Source organism: Camponotus vicinus, unplaced genomic scaffold, assembly GCF_025532165.1.
Source record: "Camponotus vicinus isolate PSW18456_S1 unplaced genomic scaffold, iyCamVici1.0 SCAF_9, whole genome shotgun sequence".
NCBI lineage: Eukaryota > Metazoa > Arthropoda > Insecta > Hymenoptera > Formicidae > Camponotus > Camponotus vicinus.
In genome coordinates, this window is record NW_028141981.1 from 9,639,193 (window position 1) to 9,666,212 (window position 27,020).

At 32.5% G+C, this 27,020-nt stretch overlaps 4 protein-coding genes across 16 annotated transcripts; 1 reads left to right on the plus strand and 3 right to left on the minus strand.

The window, feature by feature from the left end:
* Nucleotides 1-383: 383 nt before the first annotated feature.
* LOC145976661 (ecto-NOX disulfide-thiol exchanger 2) lies at nt 384-7,617 on the minus strand. 3 transcript variants are annotated; one of them, XM_083107925.1, is made up of 11 exons: nt 7,349-7,617; nt 6,517-6,634; nt 5,419-5,686; nt 4,695-5,281; nt 4,382-4,599; nt 4,095-4,289; nt 3,798-3,981; nt 2,340-2,446; nt 1,312-1,506; nt 932-1,241; nt 384-786 (listed from the first exon to the last, which is right to left on the minus strand). In XM_083107925.1, the coding sequence occupies exons 2-11, from the start codon at nt 6,563-6,565 to the stop codon at nt 569-571; spliced, it is 2,331 nt and encodes a 776-aa protein (XP_082964051.1). In that variant the 5' UTR covers nt 6,566-6,634; nt 7,349-7,617; the 3' UTR covers nt 384-568. The 3 variants fall into 3 exon arrangements, with proteins under 3 accessions (XP_082964051.1, XP_082964052.1, XP_082964053.1); XM_083107926.1 differs by lacking the exon at nt 7,349-7,617 and adding an exon at nt 7,298-7,316; XM_083107927.1 differs by lacking the exons at nt 6,517-6,634; nt 7,349-7,617 and having other exon boundaries at nt 4,695-5,303; nt 5,419-5,615.
* Nucleotides 7,125-23,054, plus strand: LOC145976659 (uncharacterized). Of its 8 annotated transcripts, XM_083107914.1 has the most exons (21): nt 7,125-7,190; nt 7,309-7,547; nt 14,578-14,732; nt 15,006-15,241; nt 15,747-15,856; nt 15,937-16,042; nt 16,320-16,549; nt 16,874-17,258; nt 17,338-17,765; nt 18,639-18,928; nt 19,050-19,261; nt 19,332-19,583; nt 20,102-20,720; nt 20,803-20,935; nt 21,072-21,171; nt 21,270-21,387; nt 21,473-21,522; nt 21,944-22,142; nt 22,225-22,372; nt 22,552-22,654; nt 22,732-23,050. In XM_083107914.1, the coding sequence occupies exons 3-21, from the start codon at nt 14,657-14,659 to the stop codon at nt 22,783-22,785; spliced, it is 3,849 nt and encodes a 1,282-aa protein (XP_082964040.1). In that variant the 5' UTR covers nt 7,125-7,190; nt 7,309-7,547; nt 14,578-14,656; the 3' UTR covers nt 22,786-23,050. The 8 variants fall into 8 exon arrangements, with proteins under 8 accessions (XP_082964040.1, XP_082964039.1, XP_082964042.1 ...); XM_083107913.1 differs by lacking the exons at nt 7,125-7,190; nt 7,309-7,547 and adding an exon at nt 9,635-12,892; XM_083107916.1 differs by lacking the exons at nt 7,125-7,190; nt 7,309-7,547 and adding an exon at nt 14,244-14,349 and having other exon boundaries at nt 17,446-17,765; nt 22,732-23,053.
* Nucleotides 8,177-12,531, minus strand: Cpa (F-actin-capping protein subunit alpha). The gene is made up of 3 exons (XM_083107933.1): nt 12,248-12,531; nt 11,244-11,493; nt 8,177-11,172 (listed from the first exon to the last, which is right to left on the minus strand). Exons 1-3 carry the CDS (start codon nt 12,446-12,448, stop codon nt 10,754-10,756), a joined length of 870 nt encoding a protein of 289 aa, XP_082964059.1. The 5' UTR covers nt 12,449-12,531; the 3' UTR covers nt 8,177-10,753.
* On the minus strand, nt 22,945-26,783 carry LOC145976660 (uncharacterized). 4 transcript variants are annotated; one of them, XM_083107921.1, is made up of 5 exons: nt 26,571-26,782; nt 25,949-26,468; nt 24,204-25,677; nt 23,568-23,804; nt 22,945-23,463 (listed from the first exon to the last, which is right to left on the minus strand). In XM_083107921.1, the coding sequence occupies exons 1-5, from the start codon at nt 26,600-26,602 to the stop codon at nt 23,165-23,167; spliced, it is 2,562 nt and encodes an 853-aa protein (XP_082964047.1). In that variant the 5' UTR covers nt 26,603-26,782; the 3' UTR covers nt 22,945-23,164. The 4 variants fall into 4 exon arrangements, with proteins under 4 accessions (XP_082964047.1, XP_082964048.1, XP_082964049.1 ...); XM_083107922.1 differs by having other exon boundaries at nt 26,542-26,782; XM_083107923.1 differs by having other exon boundaries at nt 26,546-26,602.
* Between the last annotated feature and the right edge of the window lie 237 nt (nt 26,784-27,020).

Consider the following 27,020-nt stretch of genomic DNA (forward strand, 5'->3'; position numbering starts at 1 on the left):
AATATTACAATGATTTTTGCTACATTGCTTAGATTAAACATAGCTAATAATATGTTCTAAGAATAAATCGTGAAGGTAAAGTTTTAATTTGAGAAACATCTATACCAACAAAAGTTGGTAGCCAGAATCATTAAGTGTCCAATTTCATGCAAGATTTAAAAGAGACAGAAGGAATTATATTTTTTCTTTCTCTTTCTTTTTTAGTCTTTGCCACCATATGGACATACCATATGTGAAAACTGCTCAATTTGAAATTTTTAACTATAACTACGAATAATAATTACAATAAGTCAAACTTATGCAATAGATATTTAAAAACAAATTCAATATAATCAAGATTCAACTATAAATTATAGTGATGCTTGAAATTGATAAGCTTCAAATTAAGAATTGATAAAGATACTTTATTAATTCACGACGACATATTCGTTCGTCGTTTTAATACATTTATCACCGATAAATCTCGATTGCACTCGCGGATCGCATAGCGAATAATAATGCTAAGAAAGGAACAACAAGACAAATGTTACTTTCGCAATTTTTTACACATTCAGTCGTCTAGATTCAATCAATGAGCGCGATAAACGTTAAAACCTGAAAACTGCCAACGTCTTTCCATATTCGCACCGATACCGAACAATTCCTGTTTAAAAACCTGCGGGAAACGCTGCATTAAAACTTCGACTTCATTAGGTTTAATGCCAGGTTCCATCTTTTGCAGATAAGACCACAAGTAATCCACACTCGCGCCGAACGGATGGATATGTAGGAACGTCGCTATGAGTCCTATAATGTACCATACATCATTAACATCAAATATCAAAAATCATAATTAATATTGTTAAGATGTCAAAAAGATTTTTAATTATTTCTAATTTTTTGACGTTATTGAAACAATCTCTTTCGCCATCAATATCATGAATATATTTACCAATGAGTTTGGCATCTTTTTGAGTGACTTGTACGAAGCTGGAAGCAAGAATGTGCTGCTTCGGCGTACGTGGCTCCTCACTTATGTCATCATCTTTGTCAAGAGTGATAATCTCACTTTCCCTGGGCTCCTCTTTCTTTGTAGCGTTCAGCTTGACAGTCAAGTCCTTGATCTTTTGATCGTCCTGCGCCTGTTGCTTACGGGACTGCATCAGTTGCTCTTGCATACCCTTCAATGTTTGTTGTAGCATCTTCATTTGCTTTTCCTTCGCTTCTAATTCTGCTTTCGTTTCCGATTTCAAGAGATCCACCTAGGAGATTCAAATTCAAATTTTATGTAAATCTTTTATTTGTTTGAAACTTGTTCATGTTAATACATACTTCGTTTTTATATGCTTCCAGCTGGCATCTCAAACTGTCGTTCTCCTCTTTGAGACTTTGCAGTCTCTCGATGTCCTCGTTGCTGTCAGACTGATTGCGTGTTTTCTTACGTTGCGGTTCCTCTTCCGAATCCGACACGTCCATTTCACCCTCGCCTTCAATTAGACTATCTTCTAGTTGCACCGCTTTTATTTCCTGTCATCACGAACAACGAAAATTATAAAATGCATCGATCCGCAGGCATCGTTTTTTCACACAAATGCATGCAAAGTATATAGTCTCTTATATATGTATGCTGTTCAAACAATGGTATTTAAATACATCCCATTAAATGTGATTGGCCCTCTTTAAGATTTTTTTATATATATATATATACTACTAATCTCCCATTTTTATGTTATATAATAAATTTCTGTAATTCAGAGTTGAGATACGCGATGCAACATGATTTTTTTTCAGCTTTTATTAAACATTTCCGAGACTTGTGTCTTTTTGGAACGCTTTGGGCTTACCTGAACTTAAGAAGCAGAGATGCAGCTCTGAAGTACAGAAATAATAGAAATATATTGTATATCGAGTAACACTGTTCGGGAAAATGAGGCGAATCCATGCTGTCTGATAATCTGTGGTTGCTTTTCTTCGATCCGGAAGTGTTAATCTCGCATTACCTTCAGTTCCATACGCTGTTTTCTTAACGTTGTGCGCGTTGCCGACAGGATTTATTGCCTTTTATTGTCGCGGCATTCCACGATAAAGTACCGAATTATAAACGCACGAAGAAAAGCGAGGTGTCTGACCGTTTTCTTTTTCGCAGGCGGAAATTTGATTCTTTCTCAATTATCTCACTTACCTGTACATATCTTAGAAAAACAATTTGCAAAACGAGCGTGTTTGGAGGTATCGTGCAAAACGCGCATAGGAGCATATTGCGACAGACAAGACTCTGAGAGTGCTTCAAGTTAGACAGATAAGAGAAGGAAAAGGAAGAGACACGCTACCAGCATTGTGGAAGTGCATTACGTACATACCGAAGATTGCTTCTTCCACATCTCGATGTTCTTCCGTTGCGCCTTAGTGAAGTGATCCCAGACTTTCTTGTGGCTGGCGGCGGTAAAGACTCGTTCGATCTGACTGACTGTTGATGACATGGTCGCATGTTGCATACAAAAAAACACAACAAATCCACTGTTGTATACCTTTTGCTTGAAACTCTAAAGTTGGTAGTTTCGTCTATGCTTTCTAGTACTCTCTTTACGCGCACTCTTGTCATGTTTAAATGTTTAGCTATCGTGACATTCCTCTCGATGAATACAACAGTATCTCCCACCTTTACTAATCGGGAGCGTATTTTGATACGTATTGATACAGCTACGAATAGTCTCACAGAGTCTCATGTAGATTGTGCCGCATTTAATCTAATGTTGGTTTCACCAAACATTCCGTTCTCATTGATTGCCTTTCCACCTCTTATTGCAGATAATGTAACCCCAGAAGACTTGCAATTTCTGGATTCCCAATGTTAAGAATTATTTTGAATAACATCCAATACATTTTTACCTCCTACTTGTTTAATACAGTTATTGTGTAATTTATATGTGTATGAATATGTATATATTTTGATGAAGAAAATTATACAAAAATAGTTTAAATCTTATGATACAAAATAATCTCTTAACAATGGATGCCCAGCCCATCACCCTTACTTCTTAGTATTGTCAAGCATGCAATTTTCAAGTATACTATGGCTTCTATAGATAGAATTTGTGATAAACTGCCTTTGCTCGTCAGTTTTGTTGGATCCTAAGTCCGAGAAGATAGGATTTTACACCCACCTTATCCTCGCCTATTATCCCTGATCCTTCCTACCGAGTCGCCTCCAATCGTGCATTGACCACAAACAGAATTCATATAATAACGAACTCGCTATGATACACTTGAGAAATTGTAAAAGTTAGTGACGAGACAGAAAAGTATTTTGTCGTATATCAAGAGTTATATAATTTTACGTCAAGCGTATCACTTGATATGCAAAAGCCGTTCTTCGAAATATCATACGTCGAGATCGACAAGCTTAAAATTCGAGATTTGATATTTTGATACCTGATTAGAATTGGTTGCTGTACCTTAATGTCATGAATTGTTACTCTTAATTATCACATGACGATGTATAACACATACCTTCGTAAGAAAAATCTCTGCTTATTATTGGAACTCAATATGTGGCACAAAGATTTGTCATACACACAGTATGAAGAACATAATGATACCGCTGTCATTACTTTTATACTATCATGAACAAGATAATCATGAGATTTTTGTTGTATTTGCTATATCCAAATAAGGAGGCGAGATGATTTCCTCGTTGGACCTATTTATATGCCAAAGTGAACTTACCAGCCAATGCGGATTTTCTTAGCGCACACGAAATATGTACGATAGTATGGAGCTGTCTTGAAGACAGAGAACAGAAAAGTATGTAAACGTACATTGTATGAGAAGTCCTTGCATTCTTCCTTTCATCAACTCCTTGGCCTTCTGCAGCTCTTCCTCGTATGCAGCTTTCTCCGTCAGAAGCCGACGCACGTGAGAATTCGTCGATTGTATCATCGAGTAGAAGGTATTGGCATTGCGTTTGGTGCAATCTCCTCGTTCTAACCATGTTACAACAACCTGTAAAAACCATTTATGAATTATAGGGAAATGCAGAGGAATTATCAATGAATATAATTGCAAACTATATATAAAAAAAAAGGATTATTATTATTGTTTTACATTTTACTCACTTGTACTGCTTTCATGAACGTATCATCTTGTTTAATTTTTTCGCAAATATTGGATGCTTCGTGATCCGTGTAATGTACTACCGGAGGCGGACTCGACGGCGGTCTTTGTCTCTCCTTTTCCACCCTTTCTCTATGACGTTGTTCCCTTTGCAATTGTCGTTGCCTACATTCCCATTCATATTGATCATCTCTAGCCTGAAGATCATTATTAAGCATTATGTAGATAAAACAGATAATGTAGATAAATAAAAATTAATGTTAACATTAACATTTAACAGATAACAAACCTGTGCAAAATCTACATGAAGTCTACCAGTGTTTGCAGGTTCACCACTAGATCCTATTCTTACTCTATAGCCAGATAAATAGATCGCTGCATCGACACTGGCTTCCAATACGAAGCGTATGTGACAGAAATTTTTTTTAGAAAGACGCAAGGTAGTTATTTCCCCGCATCGTTCAAATATCTCTTGTATTATAGCTTCAGTAATGTTTTCTGGTAAACCTGTAAAACATTATAGTTATTACAACGCGTTATTCTACGCAATATTGAATAATTATACTATAATTATATTATATTCGATGCACAATAATATCTACCTCCGACAAAAATTGTTCTACATCCCGGTGGCCTTTCACGTGTGGTAGGCGGTGGGGCGTTCGGATTTGGCGGGAATAGCACGCAACTCTTACAATGAATAATCTCTTTGGTACCTTGAGGCGTTGTGGGTGGCGGTGGCAAGCTTGCGGTCATTATTTGCGCCGCGTCCGTCATGATTTGTTCGGCACCAAGTATCTGAGCACCTATCATGCTACCATCATGCGACATCATGCCCATACCCATTGGATTATAGCCGTGCGTGTGACTCATGTGAGGGCCCAGTGTCATTTCGCCCATCATAGGTGCCATCGGTCCCATAGGACCCATGCCCATCATGGGATAACCTACTCCCATTCCCCAGACACCGGCGGATTCCATTTGCGTGCCGATACTCGGTGTGTTATTCGTATTCGTCGACGATAAAACTTCGTTGTTGCTCGAGTTGTTGGAGTGATTATTATTATTTTTCGAGGAATTCGTGCTGTTCCTTTCTTCGACCCTTCGATCGTCCCTTCTATCTCGTTCACTTCTCTCCTCTCTCCTTTCCCGATCTCTGTCGCGTCTATCGCTGCGTTCGCTCCTTGACCTTTTGCAAGATAACATACAAACTATAACTAAAGTTATACAGATATATTCTGTAATTCTAAAGCTTGTATAACTCTTAAGATTACTCTGTTTATCATCTTTTTATGTGACAGAATACAGATAAAATTGAAATATTACCTTCTATTGTTATCTCGTGTATCACGACTATCCCTATTCTCCCGATCTCTCCTATTATCATTCTTATCGCTTCTTCTGTCGCTACTGTCGTCCGAAGTTTCTCGTACTATTGGAGGCTGATTTTTATTCGTGCTGAACTCTAGAGGCGAGTCGTTCATTCCAGGCAGTGGTATGGGTGGCGGTGGCAGCGGTGGGAATCCTTGACCCGCAAGCTCCATAAAGCTTTGTGGTCCTGCTATAGGTCCCAATGGACCCATTGGTCCCATACCTGAAAATTACATAATATTAATATTAAAGAAACAAAATGATGTTTTGAGTAATCTAAAATTGCTTTGAATATATTCTCTCATTAATGATAAATAAAATTTCCTAATTTTATTTATATTGTTAAACCACATGTGTGTAAGATTTCATTGTTATAAAAGTTTACATAATATTTTTTTCCTCTATAATTGCCTTATTCATTTTAATAATTTTGCATATATATTCTATTGTATATTTTATATTATTCCATTTAAATAATTTTGTACCTATTGAAAGAGATAAATATTTTAATTTAAAAATTATATCTTAAATCTTTCAATGATATTGAAATATCTTTTTCAAATATTATATTAAGATTCCTTCTTCAGTTCCTAATTTTCTTTCATTAACTTATTAGCCAATTTAATCCCTATAATCTTTACATGTATTGGAATCTATAGTAATATTATTTTTTATCTCCATATATTTTTTTATTCAAAATTCTTTCAACATTTATGTTACACTGTGTATTACTTATCTTTATATAGACTAGTTTTTATTATTGATTAATGATTCTAAAAGCATTAAAAGTTCAAGAAGGTTAATATATTCAAGCTATCATTTTTTATTGATTCTAACAACTCCAAAGTAGTCTAGTAGTTATATCATAAAATACACATACAATCATATATTTTTTTATTAACACCTCCTGTAATATTTAAATATTCTCATTCGTATACCCCAGGTAACTTCTAGTTTTCTATTTTTGAACTAAATAGTCGACTAAATAGTCGAGTTATTTTTATAAAAGATAGATATTAGATTAATGAAGATTAAAGAATTAATCAGCCTCACCCATGGGTGGCATAGCGGTTGCCGGTACCCCGGGAAAATTATAAGCCATTTCTTGTGAGATAATCTTCTAATTCGGGGGACAAGATGATACCGGAGGTAAACTACTGCGAAGAATATTCTGCTCGTTGTTGTCGAAGTCACGGAGATGGCGGAGATGGATATACAACAAGAATGGGTATAATCATTTAACGCATCGATAGTACTGGTGCATATGACAGATGACACTACCATCGTCTTGCATCATTTGCAATCTGCAATGTCACATGTTGGCTTATTATGTGCTTATCACACTTATCGTTACGTTATCTTTTATGTATATGATAAAAAAAATTTGTCATGAAAATGAAATAGAAATTCCAGAATTCAATATACAAAGAATCACACATGTTATATATAATATTTTGTGTACGAATAAGAAAAAAATAAATATTATAATGAAAGGTGCTTCTATACTTTCCAGTTGCTCAGCTATCTTTTTTGCATTTGTCTTCTTTCTTCGAATAAAAAATAAATATATAAATATATATATTATAGATCTCCCTTTTTTGTATCTCTCTCTATTTTGAAATAGTAATTTTTCTATAAACTGAAGTTTCATTTTTTCGTGACAAAAATAAATCCGCTAATTGTGAGACAAAAACGTAAGAATTATCACTGAAAATTGTAGAGAAAAGGTATTATTTCTAATAAAAGAATGGATATCTATTAACGAATACTTAATTTAAGAAGAGATTGAGAGGAAATTCTAGAATAGAGCTGGTATTTGTAATGTTTACTTTACTTTAATTCTAGTAGGAAAGATGTACACAAGTGCACTTAAAAGAGCAATCACCCGCTATCACGTGCTGTCTTGTTTGGATGCCATTTTGACAATGGTCGATGGTATAAGCATAGATGGTTGCTTATGAATGTCAAGTTTCGTTTAAGGCGTCTTTGTTGATGCTTTACGGTGCAATTATGTGCCTGTATATTACTGTTTACTTTTCGCATCTCACATTGAGTATAATAATGTCTAGCACAATTTGGGCAAGGTACGTTTTTCCATTTCTTCGCAGCTTTGAATTATGACACGTTCGTATACGTATCACAGTAGTGTTTGTTCAAGTAGATCTGCATACATGAAAACAACACGTAATAATAATAACAAAAATATACCTGTACACAATATCTCATTCTTATCATGAAATGAATTGTATTAGAAAAGCATATGTTACACTAATTAAAATTGTTTAATTTAAATTTGTGTCATAATATGTGGATATAATTTATATAAAATTATTAGATTCTAACCATTATGATCATTATAGGTTAATACATGCTCCTGTAATTAGCACAGATTATATAAAAAATTTAAAAACTCTATTAAAATATATTTTCCTGCACATATCTTATTAGTATAGTTTTACTTTGGTGTGTATGAATTTTATATTGAAAACATAGTTAAAAAAAAATGAAGTTATAAATCTTTATCATTAATATTATTACATAAAAAACAAATTTTTTTTAAGTTTGCAAATTCTATTGAGCTATATAAAATACATTGAATAATAATTTGAATAATATGGAAAATGACATATATATCTATATAGTGTAGTAAAAATTAATAGTGCAAATCAATCTTTACAGAAAAGAATTACTTTCATATTTAAAAGCTCAAATATAAAGTGTCACATCACTTTATTTAATCAATCATAACATTCAATAATGCATAATTTAACTGATAAATGTATCCTGTGTTTAAATTTTTACATAAGAACATGCGTTTTGTTATGTTACGATACACTCGATTGCAGGTAATACCTAGTTTTCAATATCGTAGGCAACTATGTTGTATGGAGTTTTGACAAGATTCGAAACACACCTCAGTACGCTCCATTTTGTAATTTACATACGTAATACAAACAATGAGACTTGAGTAGCATATATGAGATTGTATTTACATTGAATAACTTCGTTATTGCGCCTCGTATGCTAACAAATAATTTATCGTTTATTCGTGTGTATTCTGACTGAATCCTTAAGTATCAATGGCAAGAATCTTTCGTGTTTTCTTTTCTCTTCCAAGAATTTTACTGCAGCTGCAGTAAAGATGATGCCTTGAATTACGATGTAACTTACAAAGTACAAATAATATTACATACACGTTTCGAATCCTATTGCATTAAGAGTCAAATGATGGTTGTCGCATTCATTCATCCAAATAACATATGTACATAGTTTCCCCCACAAGACCCAATCTTCATTGTCCCCATTTCCATTCCTCCAACATAAAGTGAACAGATTAAGGCTCCAGCAGGCTATAGGCTACATTCTACAATGTACAATGTATTATGTACTTTGTTAGTTTCCGTTTTCGCATACAATGTCTGGCTGTGTAATGTGTAGTAAGCGATAGCACCAAGAGACTTCCTGCTTCTGCTTTTAAATTTGAATGATTCTTTCACGACAGGGTTGATATACTTTAATATGATTTAGAAACCAAATTGCGCAATGATCAACATTTATTTCATTCATTTCAGTAGTTCATATTTAAACTTTGTAACGTATCCATTATATATAATAGACATACTTATTATAAAACAATATACATTTTAACAAAAATGTATATAGACTTATATTTTTATGTGTGAAATATAAAGTTGGATAAAAATAGTAGGCCTTGCCCACCAATATCTGTTAAGAGTTATGTTTCCTTGTTTTCTGTACTTTATGTGTATTGAATGTAATAATGAACACTTAACGGTGTGTTCGATACCGGCAAATTATAAATAGACACATCTAATGTCTTTGTATTACGTTTGATATATTATGCGATTGACATCACCCATGGCCCCAACATATTGTATTGACAAATAACTTAATGATTGAAATGTATATGTGTATACATATAATGGTCTTTTTACCCAAATTTTCAAATACACGAGATGTATTATCGCGTGGCTTTAAGTGATTTGAGTCTTAAAGATTACAAACATTTTATCTTGCTTTTAAAATAAGAGATGTTTTTCTTATATCTAACATAAATTATAAATTTTCACTATTTTATTTGCACATGAGCACGTCTGTAAAAAAAACTTATTTCTTTATGTATTTACGTAGACTTTTCGCGATCTATAATTATGTTCATAAATGTAAATAACGAATTGTGCAAATTTTAGTATTTGATTGCAGAATGCATTGCAAATTTAATGATAAAATGATTGAAATTATTTTGCTTTGAGTCAGGGTGAACTGTCAAGTGACAGATAAATTGTGCTAGAACAGATTGATGTAGTTGTAGCAATAAGATTATCAATAAAATAATAATCTCAGTGAACATATAATATTGTATACCAATTTCTATTGTATGTGCGATAAATTCCTACAAGGAAAAACAAATACGTAAACAAAAATATTAATGAACATTATCAGAGAAATATCACTGATGTTATTATATTTTTGATAAAATTTGCAGGAATTTATAAGTTTTATGTCAAAATTGAAAAACTGCATCTTCTCTTCCAGCATCTGTTCATTACTTCACAACTATAATATAATTATAGCTTAAATTTATTTTCGCTATTTGTGTTTCACAAATTTCAAGCTATTCAACACATTGAATTCAACCTCAGTTCAATTACTTAACATAAGAGCAAGGATTCCCATTACCCCCATTATAAATAGTAAATATTTCTTTTACTTCGACAGATTATTAATTGTTTTTATGTCCATCCGAAGTTAAAGATTATATCTTGCGCTATGCTGCATAATGCGAATATCATGGATATAGCTTTAAGAAAGATGATTAGAATTAAAGCGAAGAAACATTTATACAAAGGTTCCACTGTTGAATACTGATCCTATATTTTACAATCAACATATTTATAGAAATAATGCATGTTTATATCAAGCCATTCAATGTTATATTACTTTATGCCAAACTTGTGTATGTAAAAATTTGGAGAAATTATAATCTTTAATTAATTTCTTTTACACAATTGACAACGCCAAAAATGTTAATCTTCTTTTCTTTTTTTTTATTGCTTCTTATAACATATAATATGGAGTCAAGAGGAACCTTGAGTGGTATGCATGAGTCGAAATATCTCTCTAATCAGACATTACTTAGTAGTATTATAGTTTGCTCCCATGCACATCACACGTCCAGACTTCACTCATGCAGCAAAATGCGCTTTTCTTCTCTTTTTTTAATTATTTCTTTTAATATTATTATTATTATATATAAAAAAATCTATTTCTATTGACTTTTAAGCTCTTTGCCAATACTGTACGACACAATTTTATTCCAGTCGATTTTCGTTCGCATTACCGGCAGTTGTCTTCGCAGCGCTTTAAAGGTGGTGTCGGACATGGTTTGATAGTTCTCGGAAATTGCCGTTTGATAATCGTTTTCGGATTCTTCGACAAACCGTATCAAATCTTTCGCCGTTTGCTTCTCGTTGGAGATAGGCAGGCTTTCCTTTACTTCTTTGCTACTGACCAATTGTACATTTCCATCTTCGTAGTAATGTACTTGTACTTTGAGGCTACCTCTCAATTCGGCGTTTCCTGAATTTGGAGTAAAACTTACAGTCCACACCGAACGCCAACGGCCATTCCAGAAATTTTTAGGTTGAAACTGATGATCTTCTATGCACGCTGTTAGCGTTACGTTTCCTGCATAAAAATTAATGTTACTCTTCGCGCGCACGATTTTGTTTAGGCAATTATTCAAACAAAATAATTACCTCCAAAAGATTTCCCAAAAACTGAGCAGGCGCCATGTCTATAATGACTTTGAGTATAATTCGTTATCTCATCTTGAAAGGCTGACCTCCAAGGTTCCGCTATAGGATCTGGTTCGTAGGATTCATAATCTTGCGCCTCCTTCCTCAAGTGATCATATTTAAAACTTTGCTTACTCCGTGCATCGTAAAACCTCTGAGAACCCAAGTCATTGTGTTCTGTTATAAGCGCTGGATAATCACTTCCCTCTATCTGTATACAAAGAAAAGAATAGAATTGTAATATTTAATTTAGTTTACATATCTCTGTTTTTATGTGTTACTCAATGAAAGTTTGCGAGCATTTATGATGTGATATGGAAAACATAAACAGAACGTCAGTATAATCTTAGCATTCTTAATGTTGTGAAACCAGTCATTCACAGCAAAGATAAGATATCGCAACGTTTGCTTTTGGACAAATATGCTAGAGTACCACTTTGTTATAAGCAAGAAAAGGAGATAAAAAACAATTCTTATCCATGAATTAAGAAATATTACAAACTTGCTACTTGTTACAATGGTTTTTCATCAATTTGTGAGATTAATGAGATTCGTAATCTAGCATGAAAACGTTAAATATTCGAGCCGGTGAAGCGCGAGAACTGCCGCGGGGGATACCGGTCGCGTATCGGTGCCTCGAGCCAAAACCAAGGTCACCTGTATAAATCCCGGCAGGCCCGATAAGGCCAAGGCAAAAAGAAAGAGAGAGAAAGTAAAATCACTGCGATCGCGGATTTTGGGAATCGGTACACTTGAAAGAGAAAAGGAGGTCGAGTAAGCGAAAGTACACGTCGAGGGCGCGAACTCGCGGATCTCGTACTCTGGGAGGAATAAGACGCTAATGACGACGACTTTGATAACGATGATGATGATGATGATGATGATGATCATGATGACGAGGACGGCGACGACGACGAAGATGACGAAGATGACGAAGATGACGACGACGACGACGACGAAGGTACCTTAACAGGCGTGAGCTGGTCCTTGTTGTACTGCGCGAAGGCCCCGGACGCGCCCTCCTTCAACAGGTTGTCGTTGTTGAGCAGAACCCTCACGTCGTTGAACACCTCGTTGAACTCCCCCGGCGGCGAGTGCAATATAAAATCCGAGACTATTCGCACTTTTTCCTGGTCCGGAATCGCCGCATCTCCGTCCGCCGCCATCTTACCTTTCCCACTGGCACGCACACTCCGCCGCCACCGCCGCCGATGTCAAAAGCGAGGGTACGGTGCGGTGGTCACGGACAGGTCAGGTTGTGCTGGATCTCTCCTTTCTCTCTCTCTCGCTCTCTCTCTCTCTCTTTCTCTTCCTCCTTGGTTCGGCGTCTCGTGGTGCTGCTCGCAGTGGCGCTTCGCAGCTCCTCGTATGTGTGTGTGTGTATATACCTGGTGATACGATGCGACCAACTCGCCGTAACATCTCTCTCTTTCTCTCTCTTCTCTTTTTTTCTTTCCGGGTTCCTTCCTCCCGAAGCATCTTCCCGACAGTTTCTATATACATCGGACTTTCCTTCTTCACGGTCGTGCTATTTTCCCTTCAAAACGTCCACCTGCCGTATTGTTATTCATGACGATGATGCTTACACTTTAGGAAAAGTTTTAATGACGGTCGGTATATGATATAATTGGATGAGATGATGTTATGTCAAAATTAAACTACCAAAATTGAAAATTAAAATGAACATGTATAGTTAAGTTATTAATATACACTTTCATTATTAATAAATAAATAAAACTTGTTTTTAATAGCACTAAATACTTATATACATATGTATTAAAAATATAAATTATATATATTAATACTCTCTCTTATTATTAATAATAAATATTTATTCATTTTATTATTAATATAGTATTTATATTAATAGTATTAAATACTATTAATATCAACCAGGTAATAGTTCTTGAATAAATTTAATTTAAAATATCGAATTTTTTTATCGTTATACTTTAATCGCTTATACAACAATGTTTGTGTACATAATTTTTATTCATTCTTCTCTTTTTTTTACATTTTTTCTAGATTGATTATTCTTGCGTAACACTCTGTGATTATGCACTCGGGTTGTTCGGAAAAAGGGTGCGCAAATAATTTTACAGGTCGGCGATGGGGAAACTTTGAATATATGTATATGTATAATATAATTGCAATATCATATATTGCATTTTTTGTTAAAATGTGATTAATTGAGTGCGTATAAAAATATCGTTGAATCAATTGTAAAATATTTTTTTATATATTTTAATGAGGATCTTTCAATCTAGAATAGTCTTTAATTTTGTATTTATTTTCTCAATTTAAGATATTATTTTGTAATATTTTTTTTACGACTTTTAAAGCTTTATGCTGAGATGATTCATATAGGGTGGAGATCGAGAGAGGATGAATCATATTATTTGCTCGCGGAAATGCCTTTTATTTAGAGATACAAGTACATGGTAGAAGAGTTCTGAGTGGTTCTGATAGCACCTATATATGTGTATATAAGTATTAATCTCGAATCTGGCAGGCACAAAGCGATAACCAGTGATAATTATTGTCACTTGTATGCGCTAGTACAGCTTTCTTTCAGTTAGCATGGTTTTCAAGTATAGTATAGAAAATATTACATTATAATTTAATAGTGTTACATGTAAAAAAAGATAACTATTCGATATAATATTTTTATTTAATCAGTCATTCTCTTTCCTTTTAATATTTTATTAATATTAATATTTATATCTCTTTCTATTAATATTCCAAAAATTGCATACTACATATTTGCGCAAATACTATTCAGTATTTTTAAAATTTATTGGGAAAAAAGATAAAAAAATTATAAATTTTCTTTTAAATTAATAAAGATTAATAAGTATGTCTTTATTTATTAATATTAATTTATCGTTGCATATTGAGAAATTATTATTTTGAGAATAATCGAGAATAATATAAACCGAAATTAGCGGAGAATTGCAAAGTCGATTACTCGAATTCTTTTATTCACGATCATGAATAGATTAAATACGTTTAATTATTTTTGTGTGTGCAAATAAATACAATGTGTGGAAAAATAATCATTATTTTGGTAAGAAAAAGAATCTACAAGAGAGAGGAAAAAAAGAATGAAAGAGAAATAAATATAATATAAATATAATGCAGATTATGAAGAAGGAAAGATAATCTAATTTGTAGAAAGATTTGATTCTGTCGTGTTATTTTTTTCCAAATTATAATATTTTTTTGTGTTTAGCGATCTAATAACACATTTTATATATAAATAAAATGCAATATTAATTCTATGTTAATTTTTCAGAGTTCGTATGTGCTAATCAACGTTTTAAATATTTATCAATTCTAAGTGATCAGTCTACATGTCAGAAATCTGATTGAAAATGGCAGATGATCCAAATCGTGATATTTTGCCCGTAAAGGAAGGCTCTTGCGCAGACACAATTATTAGTTTGATAGGTTTGTATATACACATACATTTTTATCACAAATTGAGTTAGATAATCTTTAGCTCGTATCTTTCTCTGATTCATATCCTCATTTTCTACATATATGGTTCGGGAGATACAAATATTTTATAAGAGATTCTATACAATATATATTTTAGTTTCCATTTTTCATTTCAATATTCTCTTTATTATAATAATTAATTTTTGTTTTATTTTTGCCAAATATATACATGATGCAATGTTTGTGAATGTATATGTGTGAGTAACATTTAAAATATGAAAGATCCTAGGGAACGTCATCTCGTTTGCAAGCTCGATCGCTATCAGTTAGAGGATAAGTATCTACGTTTACTCGACGAAGCAAACAATCTGAAGAAATTATCGAATTGCCAGGAAGACAAGATTAAGCGGCTCGGTACAAAATTGATTAGATTGGCCAGTAATCCAAGACCGTGTGGATTAGCGTTAGATATTACTGACGATAGAAGAATAACTGCGCTTGAGCTCGAAAATACCAAGGTAGACTTGAAATAACGGCCTTAAAAAGTCTTTCGTATAGTAATTCAATAACAACATTCTTCTGTTTGGAAAAACCTCATTTTAAGATTAGATCATATTATGTTGGTATGATATATTCTAATAAAATTCTCTAATACAATTCTTAATTGTAAAATTTTTAATAATTTATTAATTAAATAATTTAAATATTTATTAAATAATTTATTTAATATAATAAATAAAAATATCATATATTACTATTTTAAGAAGAGCGTACTATTCTGTATAGAAATTATTATTTGTGTTATTGTAATGTATAGCGTAAATATTATTACAAATTTGATTATACTTTTTAATAAAATTAATATAAATGAAAGATTATAAATTATAAGAAAGAATAGATGATTTCTCTAAATTTTTTCTTTACTATAAATATTATAGCGTCTTTTTATTGATATAAAACTTAATACTTTTTGTACGCTAACAACAATGTATTTCTTAAATAATATTCTATTAAATGTTTAAGTTGAAAGAAAAAATCGGCGTGATGAGAAATCAATTGTTGAGTCATACGATGAGCGGTAGATCGTCATCGCGCAGTCGTAATCTCGTTAGACCATCGTCTTCTGGACTCGTGTAAGTACACGTATGCTATGAAATTTATCTTATGACTCACTGTCGCAACGCAGTGAAAATACCGAACTAATTTCTTTTAGGACGTGCCGAAGTGAGAATAATCGCACGAGAGTACCGTCATGTCAATGTATCGTTGGGGCAGGAGATGACGATAATGACATGCGAAATTGCCTCCTTAAAATCGAGGTAAAACAACATTCTCGATAACTCGAAATATTTGCACGTACTTAATTTTCCTCATTTATCTCATTTAGCAGTTATGTTTTAAATAAATAAAATAAAACAAATTTATACAGGATAATAAATGATCGAAAATAGTAAAAAAGATGTTAAATATTATCTGTATATATAAGTTATTTTGCGATTTTATATTCAGATAATTAGAATACGTAAAGTTGCTCGTTGTTATGTGTGTAATGTGTTACGCCATAATTTCCGCCTAGTGTTCAACCTTTCTTCGTAGAAACTGGAGGCGCAGAAGAAAGATATGGCATGTCGTATAACAGAGTTAGAGAAAGAGCTGGCGCTTTCCACTAACACTCAAAGGGAAAAGATAGCGGAGAATGTGGAGTATATACGAGTTTGGCGACAGATGAAGCAGCTGAATGATAAACTAATGACGACTCAAGAAAAAAACGCTGCGTTGACTACTGAAATTAACGACTTGAAAACGACTCTTGAACAAACGACGAAGTATATTAGCTCTTTTTCTCTCAAATATGTAACATACTCTATCATTACTAGATTTAATAAATTTTTTAATGTAAAAAATTGATTGAATATTTTTTATATTTTTTTTGTAGTAAATCGTGCTTCTTATAAAATATAATTAACATAATAATCTTGTCAAATATAATCAGTATAATAAATTTTGTGAACACACACACACACACACACACACATATATATATATATTTTTTTAAATTTAAATATTATAATATTATTATAATATTATAATATAAATATCTTTTTGTCAATATAGATTGTTTCTAATTTAAAAATTTATAATTTTTTAAGGAATAATCAGGAGATTGCGGCCGTTCTTTCATCAGAGAGGACACGAATAGCCGAGATCGATCATCAAATGTTAAATGCGAAAAATTCACAGCTCACGTTACGCGAGAAAGATGAACAGATACGAGATCTTATGAATGAAATTAAGATATTGCAACAACATAATAACGAGCTTATCGCGCTTACTTCGAAATATGGTCAAGTCGAATTCGAAAATGTAGAATTAAGAAAAAAGCTTTCTGAAAATGCTCAGGATCAACAAAACTTGAAAATTGCATTCAATAACGAGCAGGCTAACATTGTATCATTAAAGGCAACAAATGAGCGATTGCTCGTAAAACTTCAGGAATTGCAGACAAACATAGATGCCTTGACGGTACAAGTAACGGTTAGTATATCTGTATATATTTTTGAAATTATAATTGTAAATTGTATTTGAGTGATCTGCAATTTTGTGATATTTATAGTCTTTTCCTAAGCAAAACGAAAAATGCGACGATATTTCAAATATGGCACTATCATCAGACATAAAGCAATGTATGAAATGTTGTGAAATGTACGATAAAATTATGCAGCTGGAGAAACTTGTCGGCAACTCGCGAGAAAATTTACAATTGGTGGATAAATCAGTACAGGCAATAATCATCACTGCCAGCATAAACGAACAAAGTACAGTGACGAGAAGTGAAGAGAAAAAAAATGAGGAGAAGGCATCATTGCAATCGCCGTTGAAAGAATGGAAGACGAATCAGGAAACAAATGGCAAAAATGTTTTATCCCGCGAAAAAATATTAAAGCTGTTGGATCAAGCGCAAATTAACACACCTTTGGACGCGTCGAGAATTGCCTCAAAAGAAGAATATATGGGTATTTTGGATATAGCTCAGAGGCACAGGCAAGTCGTACCTCTCGAGAAGCTATTGTTCGGTGATTCTAATTGTTGACAGAGAGTTTACCGCTTATTATTAATTTTTACGTTTAATTATTAACTTTTTGTTATTACTTTTTTCAATGATACAATTTCGCAAGCTTATGACAAATGTAATGGAAGTATAATAATGTAGCATCGATATTAAAATATTAGATAGTTTTCATGTAAGTTGGAATATGGAATTAATATTAATATGAATATTAATATATTAATTAAAGTAAATGGTACTAAAACATTCCTAGGAACAGATACATAATTATATCTAATAAATTTAACTAAAATTATAATTGTAAGATAGTAATTTTTTTGTAACGTCAAATAACAAATACATATTTTATAAATTCAAGAGTATAAGTAAAATATAAATATTCATTGTCATATAGCACAAGCATCTAATGAAGAAGATTAGTTAAATGTTCAATATTTGTGTCAGTACTTGTATGTATGTGTTATGTGAGAGGATGTATTTTTTAACTTTCTCTGGATATCTCTTCTTGATTTATTAACTAATATAATTAAATTTTATGTTTTATATTTATTGTATTGTAGATTATAAGGAAATTAATAATTTGTGTATCGCACAAAATCTTGTGTGTTCAAAGAGCTATAAAACAATTTCTTAATATTCTATAAAAGTATATGAAACATTTTATATATTTAATTTATAAATAAATACTGATTATATAATAACTTTTTATATAATATATACCCTTATAGTTTGTTACAATTACTTTTTTATGTTACATATACTACATAAATTTTTATATTTTATAATATACTATGTAAAAGATTGGAACATTATTGTATATGATATCATCATGAGAGTATTTATTACAGCGATGGAGAAATATCTTCTCGATTACTTCGTGACGAATCAAATCTTGAGAGTTCACGAAAAAGGCTCGCGGAGAATCCAAACCTAACGTTAAATCAAATGTTTCTGACTTTATTCGACGTTTTGCAAGAATATATAGCGACGTTTAGTAATACTGATGAAAAAACATTTTCGAGTCACCAAGTTTCTACGATCAAGGATTCGCTAATTGATGTTAACAACAACAATATTTCTGTGATGTCTACTTGTATTAAGCAAAATCGTTCTTGCTCAGACGCAGCGACAAATTTCGGTAATGATGAGCGTGTAAGAATTATTGACAAAGATTATGCATTGACAAATATATTTATAGAAACAAAAAGACGAATGATATTGTATCTGCAATAATGATAAAAATGTTATGCGAAATTTAGATTCCGATCGTGGTTGTATGAGCTCTGCTCCTCAACCAACCGCCGTTGACACCAAGAATTATAGAAATTTCATGTGTGAAAAGAAATCTGCAACTGTCTTAATGAAAGATACCGGTTCATCGATGAAAGATTCGCTTGATGTTCAATTTTCTCCTATGATTCACGAGAAGTTCAGGAAATCATCGTACCGCGATATTAGTAAAGATTTCTGCGTAAGCCAGTGCAAAGTGGAAAACGTAAAATTTTTTAATATAATATAACGCGTCAATGGTTTTCGTTTAGGCAGAAAAATCTGTAAAGAAATTGAAGAGATTAAAGTCGCCGCATTATCCTAAATGTAATTTAACATGCCACTTGCGCAAAACGAAGGATCCGTTATTGCTAGAAGAGAAGCAGAAATTACCCTGTAAAATTGAATGTCTAAATGACAGTATGAGATTGCCAGCGTGCCCAACGGAAGGCTTTCCTCTATTAATTACCGATAGACAAGGTCTCATCGAGATTCACATTTCGCGACTGCAACTTTCCACATCGGTTAGTATCGCGAATAAAACGATGCAAAAATTGCCAATAATCTTTATATGCAATATATATCAAATAAAATAATAAATTTGTATTTTACTTTGTACCATCATATTTATGTTTATATATTTTGATGTCATTAATCACTCTATATTATTCACTTTTCTCACGTAAAACAATGAAATTATATAGCTAAACAATATAATTATATATGAAATTATATTAAATATGTAGTTTATATAATTATATAAATTACATATTTAATATAATTTCATATATATTTATTTATCATTATATAATTATATAAATTACATTATTAATTTAGAGACTGTAAAATATTGTGCGCGATAAAAAATGAAATATTGAAAAAATATTTTTTATCAAATATATGTACAAACATATGTATCTTATATATATATATATATATATATATATATATATATATATATATATATATGTAACAAAAATCTGTCGTTTATTTTTGAACTGAAGAAAATCATTTTATTATACTCGCGTTTTGAAATCATCAGATCGCGAAAATCCCAGAAGAAGAAGACATATGCAATCTTCATATTTATATAAGCTGGGATATTTGGGGCGAGAAGACCGCTTACACGCCGAAAATGAAGTGCCCTAATCTGATCTTCAACTCGTCCTCCGTGTACCGCATAGCGGATCTCTCTTCCTTCTTCAAGAACGTGCTGTCGGAGTATCTGGTCTTTCGAGTGAATATTGTTCGTCGAAACGACACTTGCTGCACGATCGCCCAAGCGAAAGTCTCCATCAAGGATATCCTGGATTATCCGCAGAATAAGTTACATTACATTGTACCTGTAAACAGCGTTATTTCTTGTTTCTTCGGCGTCAATTTTGGCCAGCTATCGCTCTGGGTCCGATTGAGCTGTAACGTTGACATGGTCGAAGCATTTAAAAAACAATGCGGTATAATATCACTACGAGATGTTTTCCATGAGATGCCTCTGATGAAGAAGGATACGATTGACATGCCGGAAAAAAGTTTTGTTCCACCTTCGGTCGATGTGACAACATTAGAAGATACAAAGGAACCTCCAAAGGATCAAGCTTTAGAGGATACCACGATACAAGAAGATACAAAGGAACTTCATATCCGATTGCCATTAGACATAAGTAATTTCATCATTGCATAATTAATTTATATTATATTTAATTCAAATTTAATTGTACGCAACTGCGATTATTAAAATCGCAGATTTTGAATATGAAAGTGAAAACTCGGAAGACGAAAATTGTTATTTCGACAACTCGAATAACGAAAATTTCTCTTCGCCTCACAAAGACACGAACAAGAGATCCGAAGAGAATAGAAGAGTTATAGCAAGAAGGTAAGATTTTTTTGTTATCTCCTTCTATTTAAGTCTAATTTTTGTAAAATATAACAAAAAAAAATCTTACAGAAAAATAGCATTTTATACAAACTTATCTTTTTTTTATATGCATTATATAAATGGTTTCAATTAGTCCAGATTCCGATGTACTTACGGCTAGCAGAAATATCGAGCAGCAGAACGGTCTGAGAGATTCATCGAGCATGAAGGAGTTTAGGACTTTAATCGAGAATGTAAGATATGTAATGCAATCTTATGAAAAGCTCTCGCGATTGTATGAAACATAGAAAACGTTCAATTTGGAAATTATCGAGTTTCCGGTCATATTCAGGATGTTTCGATGCTCAAAGGAACAAATAGCGTGATCCGCGACTTGGGCGAGGTTTTCTCAGAGAAAAACTGGGAGAAGTATAGGCGAAAGAGCCTGCTGAATTCTGCTAATATACTTAGTAATTAATTACGTCTTCGTATTCACGCATTTATATGTCGATAAAAGTAGCGTTTGCTCAACTAGTCGTCCAAAAATATTTGCAGGAGATAAATCGTTAAACGTGGACGTGCAAGATTACCAGCATGACACTAGCGTACGAGATTGTTTCTTAGTTATGCTTACTCAGTTAAACTTAAGATGTTTAAAGGAAGAAGGGTGCTAGATTACATAAACTCATGCGATAAATCCATCTAGAATGTATTTTACTATCTAGTTCTTTAACAAAAATTAAATATGGAATTTATAATTTTTTAAAATTTAATTTAAAATGGATATTTATTTATTAAATGAAATAAATTTCGCACTGAGACTATTAATACTAATGTCATATTTTTAATAATATCTTCAATGAACATAATAATATTGTACACTAGCACACTTCTAATGTAGAAGGATATATCTAACAGTATATTGAAAAATATATCGATTTCCAAATATATGTAACATTGTGTGTAACATAATAGCATAATTTAGCGTAATTATTAATTCTGACTCTTTATTTTTGCCTTTTTCAGCACTTCGAAAAAGATACGATAATCATTGAAATAGCAAGCATACAGCTTCTGGATGAAAGCTCTATCATGCAAGATGATGAAATACAATTGCTTTACGTGGAGTATTCCTTCCTCGGGCATCGCGGCGAAGATATGGAGACTGTTTCCGTGAGAAAGCCAAAAACAACTAGTCAAGAAATATTTTATAATTTTAAGAAAAGTAAGTCTATTATCTATATAATTATATAAAGACAAATGTGTTTTTAATGGCAGGAATAAGGGAATGAATATTGCGATTTTAGAGTTTCGAATAGACGAAAAGACACACCCTCTGGAGAGAAATAATTTACGCTCTATGTTGACCGAATCTATAAGTCCAAACGTCAAATTTATTATCATTAGCGAACCTTTACCCGAGGAAGCCGAAGTTAAAGAATGCGAGGAGGTCGGGTGAGTACTGATTTATTTTATTTATATTATAGTACCTTTTTGTTGTTATAAAAGCGGTACATAAAAATATTCACTCACGTTCTCTCTTTGAATATAACAAATATAACAATAATTTTAATTTTACGGTAGGCATAATAAGTCTATTATGTTTAATATTTGATAATTGATCTCTTTTCTAGTTATGCAATTTTTAATATAAAAAAATACGCACTTGGTGATGACCGCAAACATGTGTCATTATCAATCAAGGATAATCGAAATAGACAAGTTGGTACGCTAAAGGTAACGTGTAATAAATGGATAACCTTCTTATTAATCATTATTTAATATCAATTATTAAATCTCTAAGTTTATTATAGATCGTTGTGTCGGGTTTTGATGCCATTCTACAATGTTTATCGGATGTTAAGTAATTGTGACAAAAAAACAATGTTATATAAGCATTTAGATTATTTTCATCTAATTGAAGTCCGTGCGCACACACATATACACAAAAGATCAATGTTCTGTCCGAATTAGAAGAGAAGAATAAGAAAATTAAACCTCTAATCAAATTTACAATTAAAAATTTATTTTAGATTGTCTACATAATGTATGTACTTTTTTAAATTATATCGATAAGAGCATTGATATAATTATTAATGCTCAAGAGAAATACAAAGTTTGTACTTTTTCAAGTTTACATAAATTATTTACTAACATAAAAAACTTTGTATCTTTTTTTTAGCAATATGCTAATTTTTCTTTATCTATTATTATTCTCTATTAATTCCTTAAGAGTGTCTTTGTTATCTAAATTTTTCCTTTCTCTACTTTGTTTTGTTGGAACGTATTATTTCGTTGTAACGTGTTATTGTGCTGTATTATATTACTCAAGGTTGAATCTATTGTTGCATTCTCTTTGTCGTTTTTCTGAAACAATCGTACGATCTCTCGGTGTTTTCTTTTCACCTCCGATGATAATTTAGTACGACGAAATATGTCGTTATAAATATTCGTGGCTATCTGAAAGTCTTCGCAGTCCCGCGGATTATGAGAGATTGACCAAACTCCAACTATCGTATCGATACCTTGGCACACTCTGCATGCACCTGCGTATTATATCGTAGGTCTTTTTTTTAATTCTTTAATTAATTTTCTCCTTACGCGTTATATAAAATTATAATTTATTCTCGGCCTCACGAATCTCGAATACCTGTAAACACCGCTAGAGACTTTGTGTGATTGTCAATGGCGAGCAAGGAAAACGGTCCACCTGCCGCGAACGGCGCGTATCCGGTCAGATTCCAAGTGAGATCCAGCAAGCCCTGATGAGCGGGCGGAGGCGACAATTTCGCGAGAGTCACGTTTATGGTGCGATTATCGACTTTCATATCGATCCGTACTCCACCCTGCGTGGTTACCCAGGATCCCGATATCTTGCAAGGTAAACCTGATAAAGTTTAATCTACTTATCAAAATGTAAGTGTGTGTATGTGTGCATATTTGACAATATTTTTTTAATAAATATTTTGCTGAACTAGAACTTTAATATTTGAAATAAAATCAGTATAAAAGTTATTTTTTCTGTTGAACTTTTTTGAATTGTAACAAAATTATTTATGAATTGATTTTTTCTTCAAAAGAGTTTCGAATAAATTTAATATTTAATATTTAATTAAATATTAAATTTAATATTTAATAAATATAGCATACAGTTGATTAATATTTAAATTAAATTTTTCAAGAATGAAAAGTTATTTATATTTTAATATTAACTATCTTGCTAATTAAACATCTTGTGCTAATTAAAATTTAATATAGCAAAATTGAGAGAGGGAGAAAAAGAGACCTTCTATTTGTTCGTTTTCAGTCGCTCGATCTGATTTAATCTCCTTCAGTTCGTCGACGATCTTTTCTAATATCTGATTCGCGACTTCCTTAGTTTCATTTAACGTCGCAGCAACATATGCCCGTCGTATTTCTTCCGTCGTCTTCGTCGTGGATGCAAAATCGCTATGTGTTTCACCGTTCGCCAATTCTTCGTTCTTGTCATTTTTATATTGTTCGCGAAAAATTCGAGCAGCCGCTTCCTGTTTCGCTTTTCGAACCTCCTCGGCCAATGCTAGTTTTCGATCACTTTTGTATCGATTTGATATGACATCTTTCTCTCGATCAGGAATCAAGATATGCTCTATCGGTCGATTGACGATCGATTGAGAGAGAATTGGAACGCGATCATTGACCTTGTGCAGAGGCTGTCTTGTGGAACCGACGGAATAAACATATTCATTAAACGCAGACACGGGTCTAGAATTTTTTTCCGCGACGTATACGTTTAAAGTGCCGGGAACTTTACGAAGGATATGCGGTACGTTCATTGAACCTCTTGCGTCGGAATAAAGTACCTGCACTTCCTCAGGTTTGCTTATTTCCGATCCGATACTTAAATTCGAATGCAAACGAACGTTCAACTTATTCCGATTTTGAAGTACTTCGATAGGAATTTGCTCGGCTTCGATTTGCTGATCAAAGATGGTATTCGCGTTAGTGGTAAGAATCTGCGCCAGATCGAAATCAGAATTGATAAAAGTGTCAGTAGAAGATTCTATATCATTGGCGAATAATAAGTTTTCTTTAGAAGACCGATCGATATTCGATATTTGAAACTGATTAAACGTCGGATCTTCTTGAGTTACGTCGGAAATATAATACAGGCTTCTTGGATTGATTTTCTGATCGATTAATATAGGAGAATATGTGGACATGTGATCGATAGCATTATCTTCTTCTGATTGAGCGATCAAGGAACGACCGCTTTCCCAAGGTTTCAGCGAATCGTCGTAAATGAAATCCTTGTCATAGAAATCTCCCTTTAAAAATTGTGGCGAACTATGATCGAACGGATTATTGTTGAAGATAGAACTGCCGTTCGAGATTTGCCTGGCGATTCTATCGTTTCCAACTTCTGTTTCGTCTTGTTTCGATTGAACTTTAATTGCTTTGGGATTATCGTTGTTATAATACTCGAAATATTCGATCTCATAATCCTTTTTTCTGGGATTCTTCGTGGTTGTTCGCATTAAACGTTTCATCACGTTCTCATGTTTCGATGAAATCGCATCATCGATTTTCCGAAACCGTCGCTTCGAATGCGAAGGATTCGCGATGTTATTTTTTAAGGAATGATCGGCATTTTCAGTTTTAGAGTTTCGTTGAATAATATTATTCTTCATTATAGAGTTGTTCGCTGTCTCTTTATTTATAATATTCCGCTGTTTTATGTCAATTTGATTAGCAGATGGATTTATTTTTCGTGGCTCCTTCTAAATAATAGTGCACGTAATTATTTATAATTAAACTGAGATTTAAGTAGGAATAGAATATCTATGCAGAATGTTTACGTTTTGAAATGCTTTGAATTGACAATAATTTTTAAGTGTTTTAATATTTATCTTTCAAAAAATTCTCGAAGCAATAAAATTAAAAAAAATTAAATTTACAGAAATTAAATTTATATTTGTCTCTTGAATATCTTATCGTTACAAAAATTTATAACAAAAAATAATTAATAATAACAAATCATATAATATCTACCTTAATATAATTTTGTTTGTCTAACCAAAGATGCTCTTTGCCCTGTCTTATTCCATGTCTACGTTTATTTCTCATCTTTTTTTTTTTCCCTTCATGATTCGACTTGCTCAGCTTTCCTGCTGGTTTAAACACTCTTCCCATCTCTCTCTGATTTACCAGTGAATCTTTTATCGTTTTAGAATGATTATATCGAGGCTCGCTTAAATTTGCCAATTTTTTTATATTGCGTTGCAATTGTGGCGATCTGAGAGCTTCATTTGCCAATTTCCGTGCCAAGGATTTAGTCTTTTTCTGTTCGGAATTATCAGTGGAATCATCATCAAGCGTAGCTTTCAAACTTATATTTTCGTCGAATTTTTCAGAGGCTCGTTCATCCAAATTCGATCTTTTCATCATCGCTTCCCTCTTGCATACAATGCTGTCCTGCATGGAAATAGGATCCTTTGCAGGAGAGATGACTGATTCGGCACACGCGTCATTGCAAATTATTTTGATTAGCAATGGTATAATCATGATGAACCTGTTTGATTATAAAAAGAAGAGCTTTCGTGTATTCATACTGTATGACATAATAAAATTATATCGGCGAATACCTGCCGGAGACAGACGGTGCCAAGTGTACCTGTAGCCTTTGCTTGTATTCCTCGGTATCATTTACAAAAGCATCTGTCACTTTAACGAGAAAATCCTTCTTTTCTTCCACCTTTTAATTCCAGATTTTGATTGTAACTGGAGCCTGACTTTATCGGTGAGAAAATGCACAATTCTTTTACATTTTTCTTTTAACCGCATCCGATAGACAGAAATTTGAGATCGATAATCGAGATAATGCTGTCTTCTCATCGATCTTGTTTATCGCAGATCTCTTCATTAGGTTAAAGCTGTTTTCACAGAAAAAAAATTATTTATAATATAATAATACACAATCATAATATACATTCGGATCCTTAAAAATTACAAATGTAGAAATCGCAAACATCAAGAGTTTATAAAATGTAATGATTGAATTGAGATAAAAAATAATGTATGTTAATATATTATTATTTTAATCTTTTATTATGTTAATCTTTTT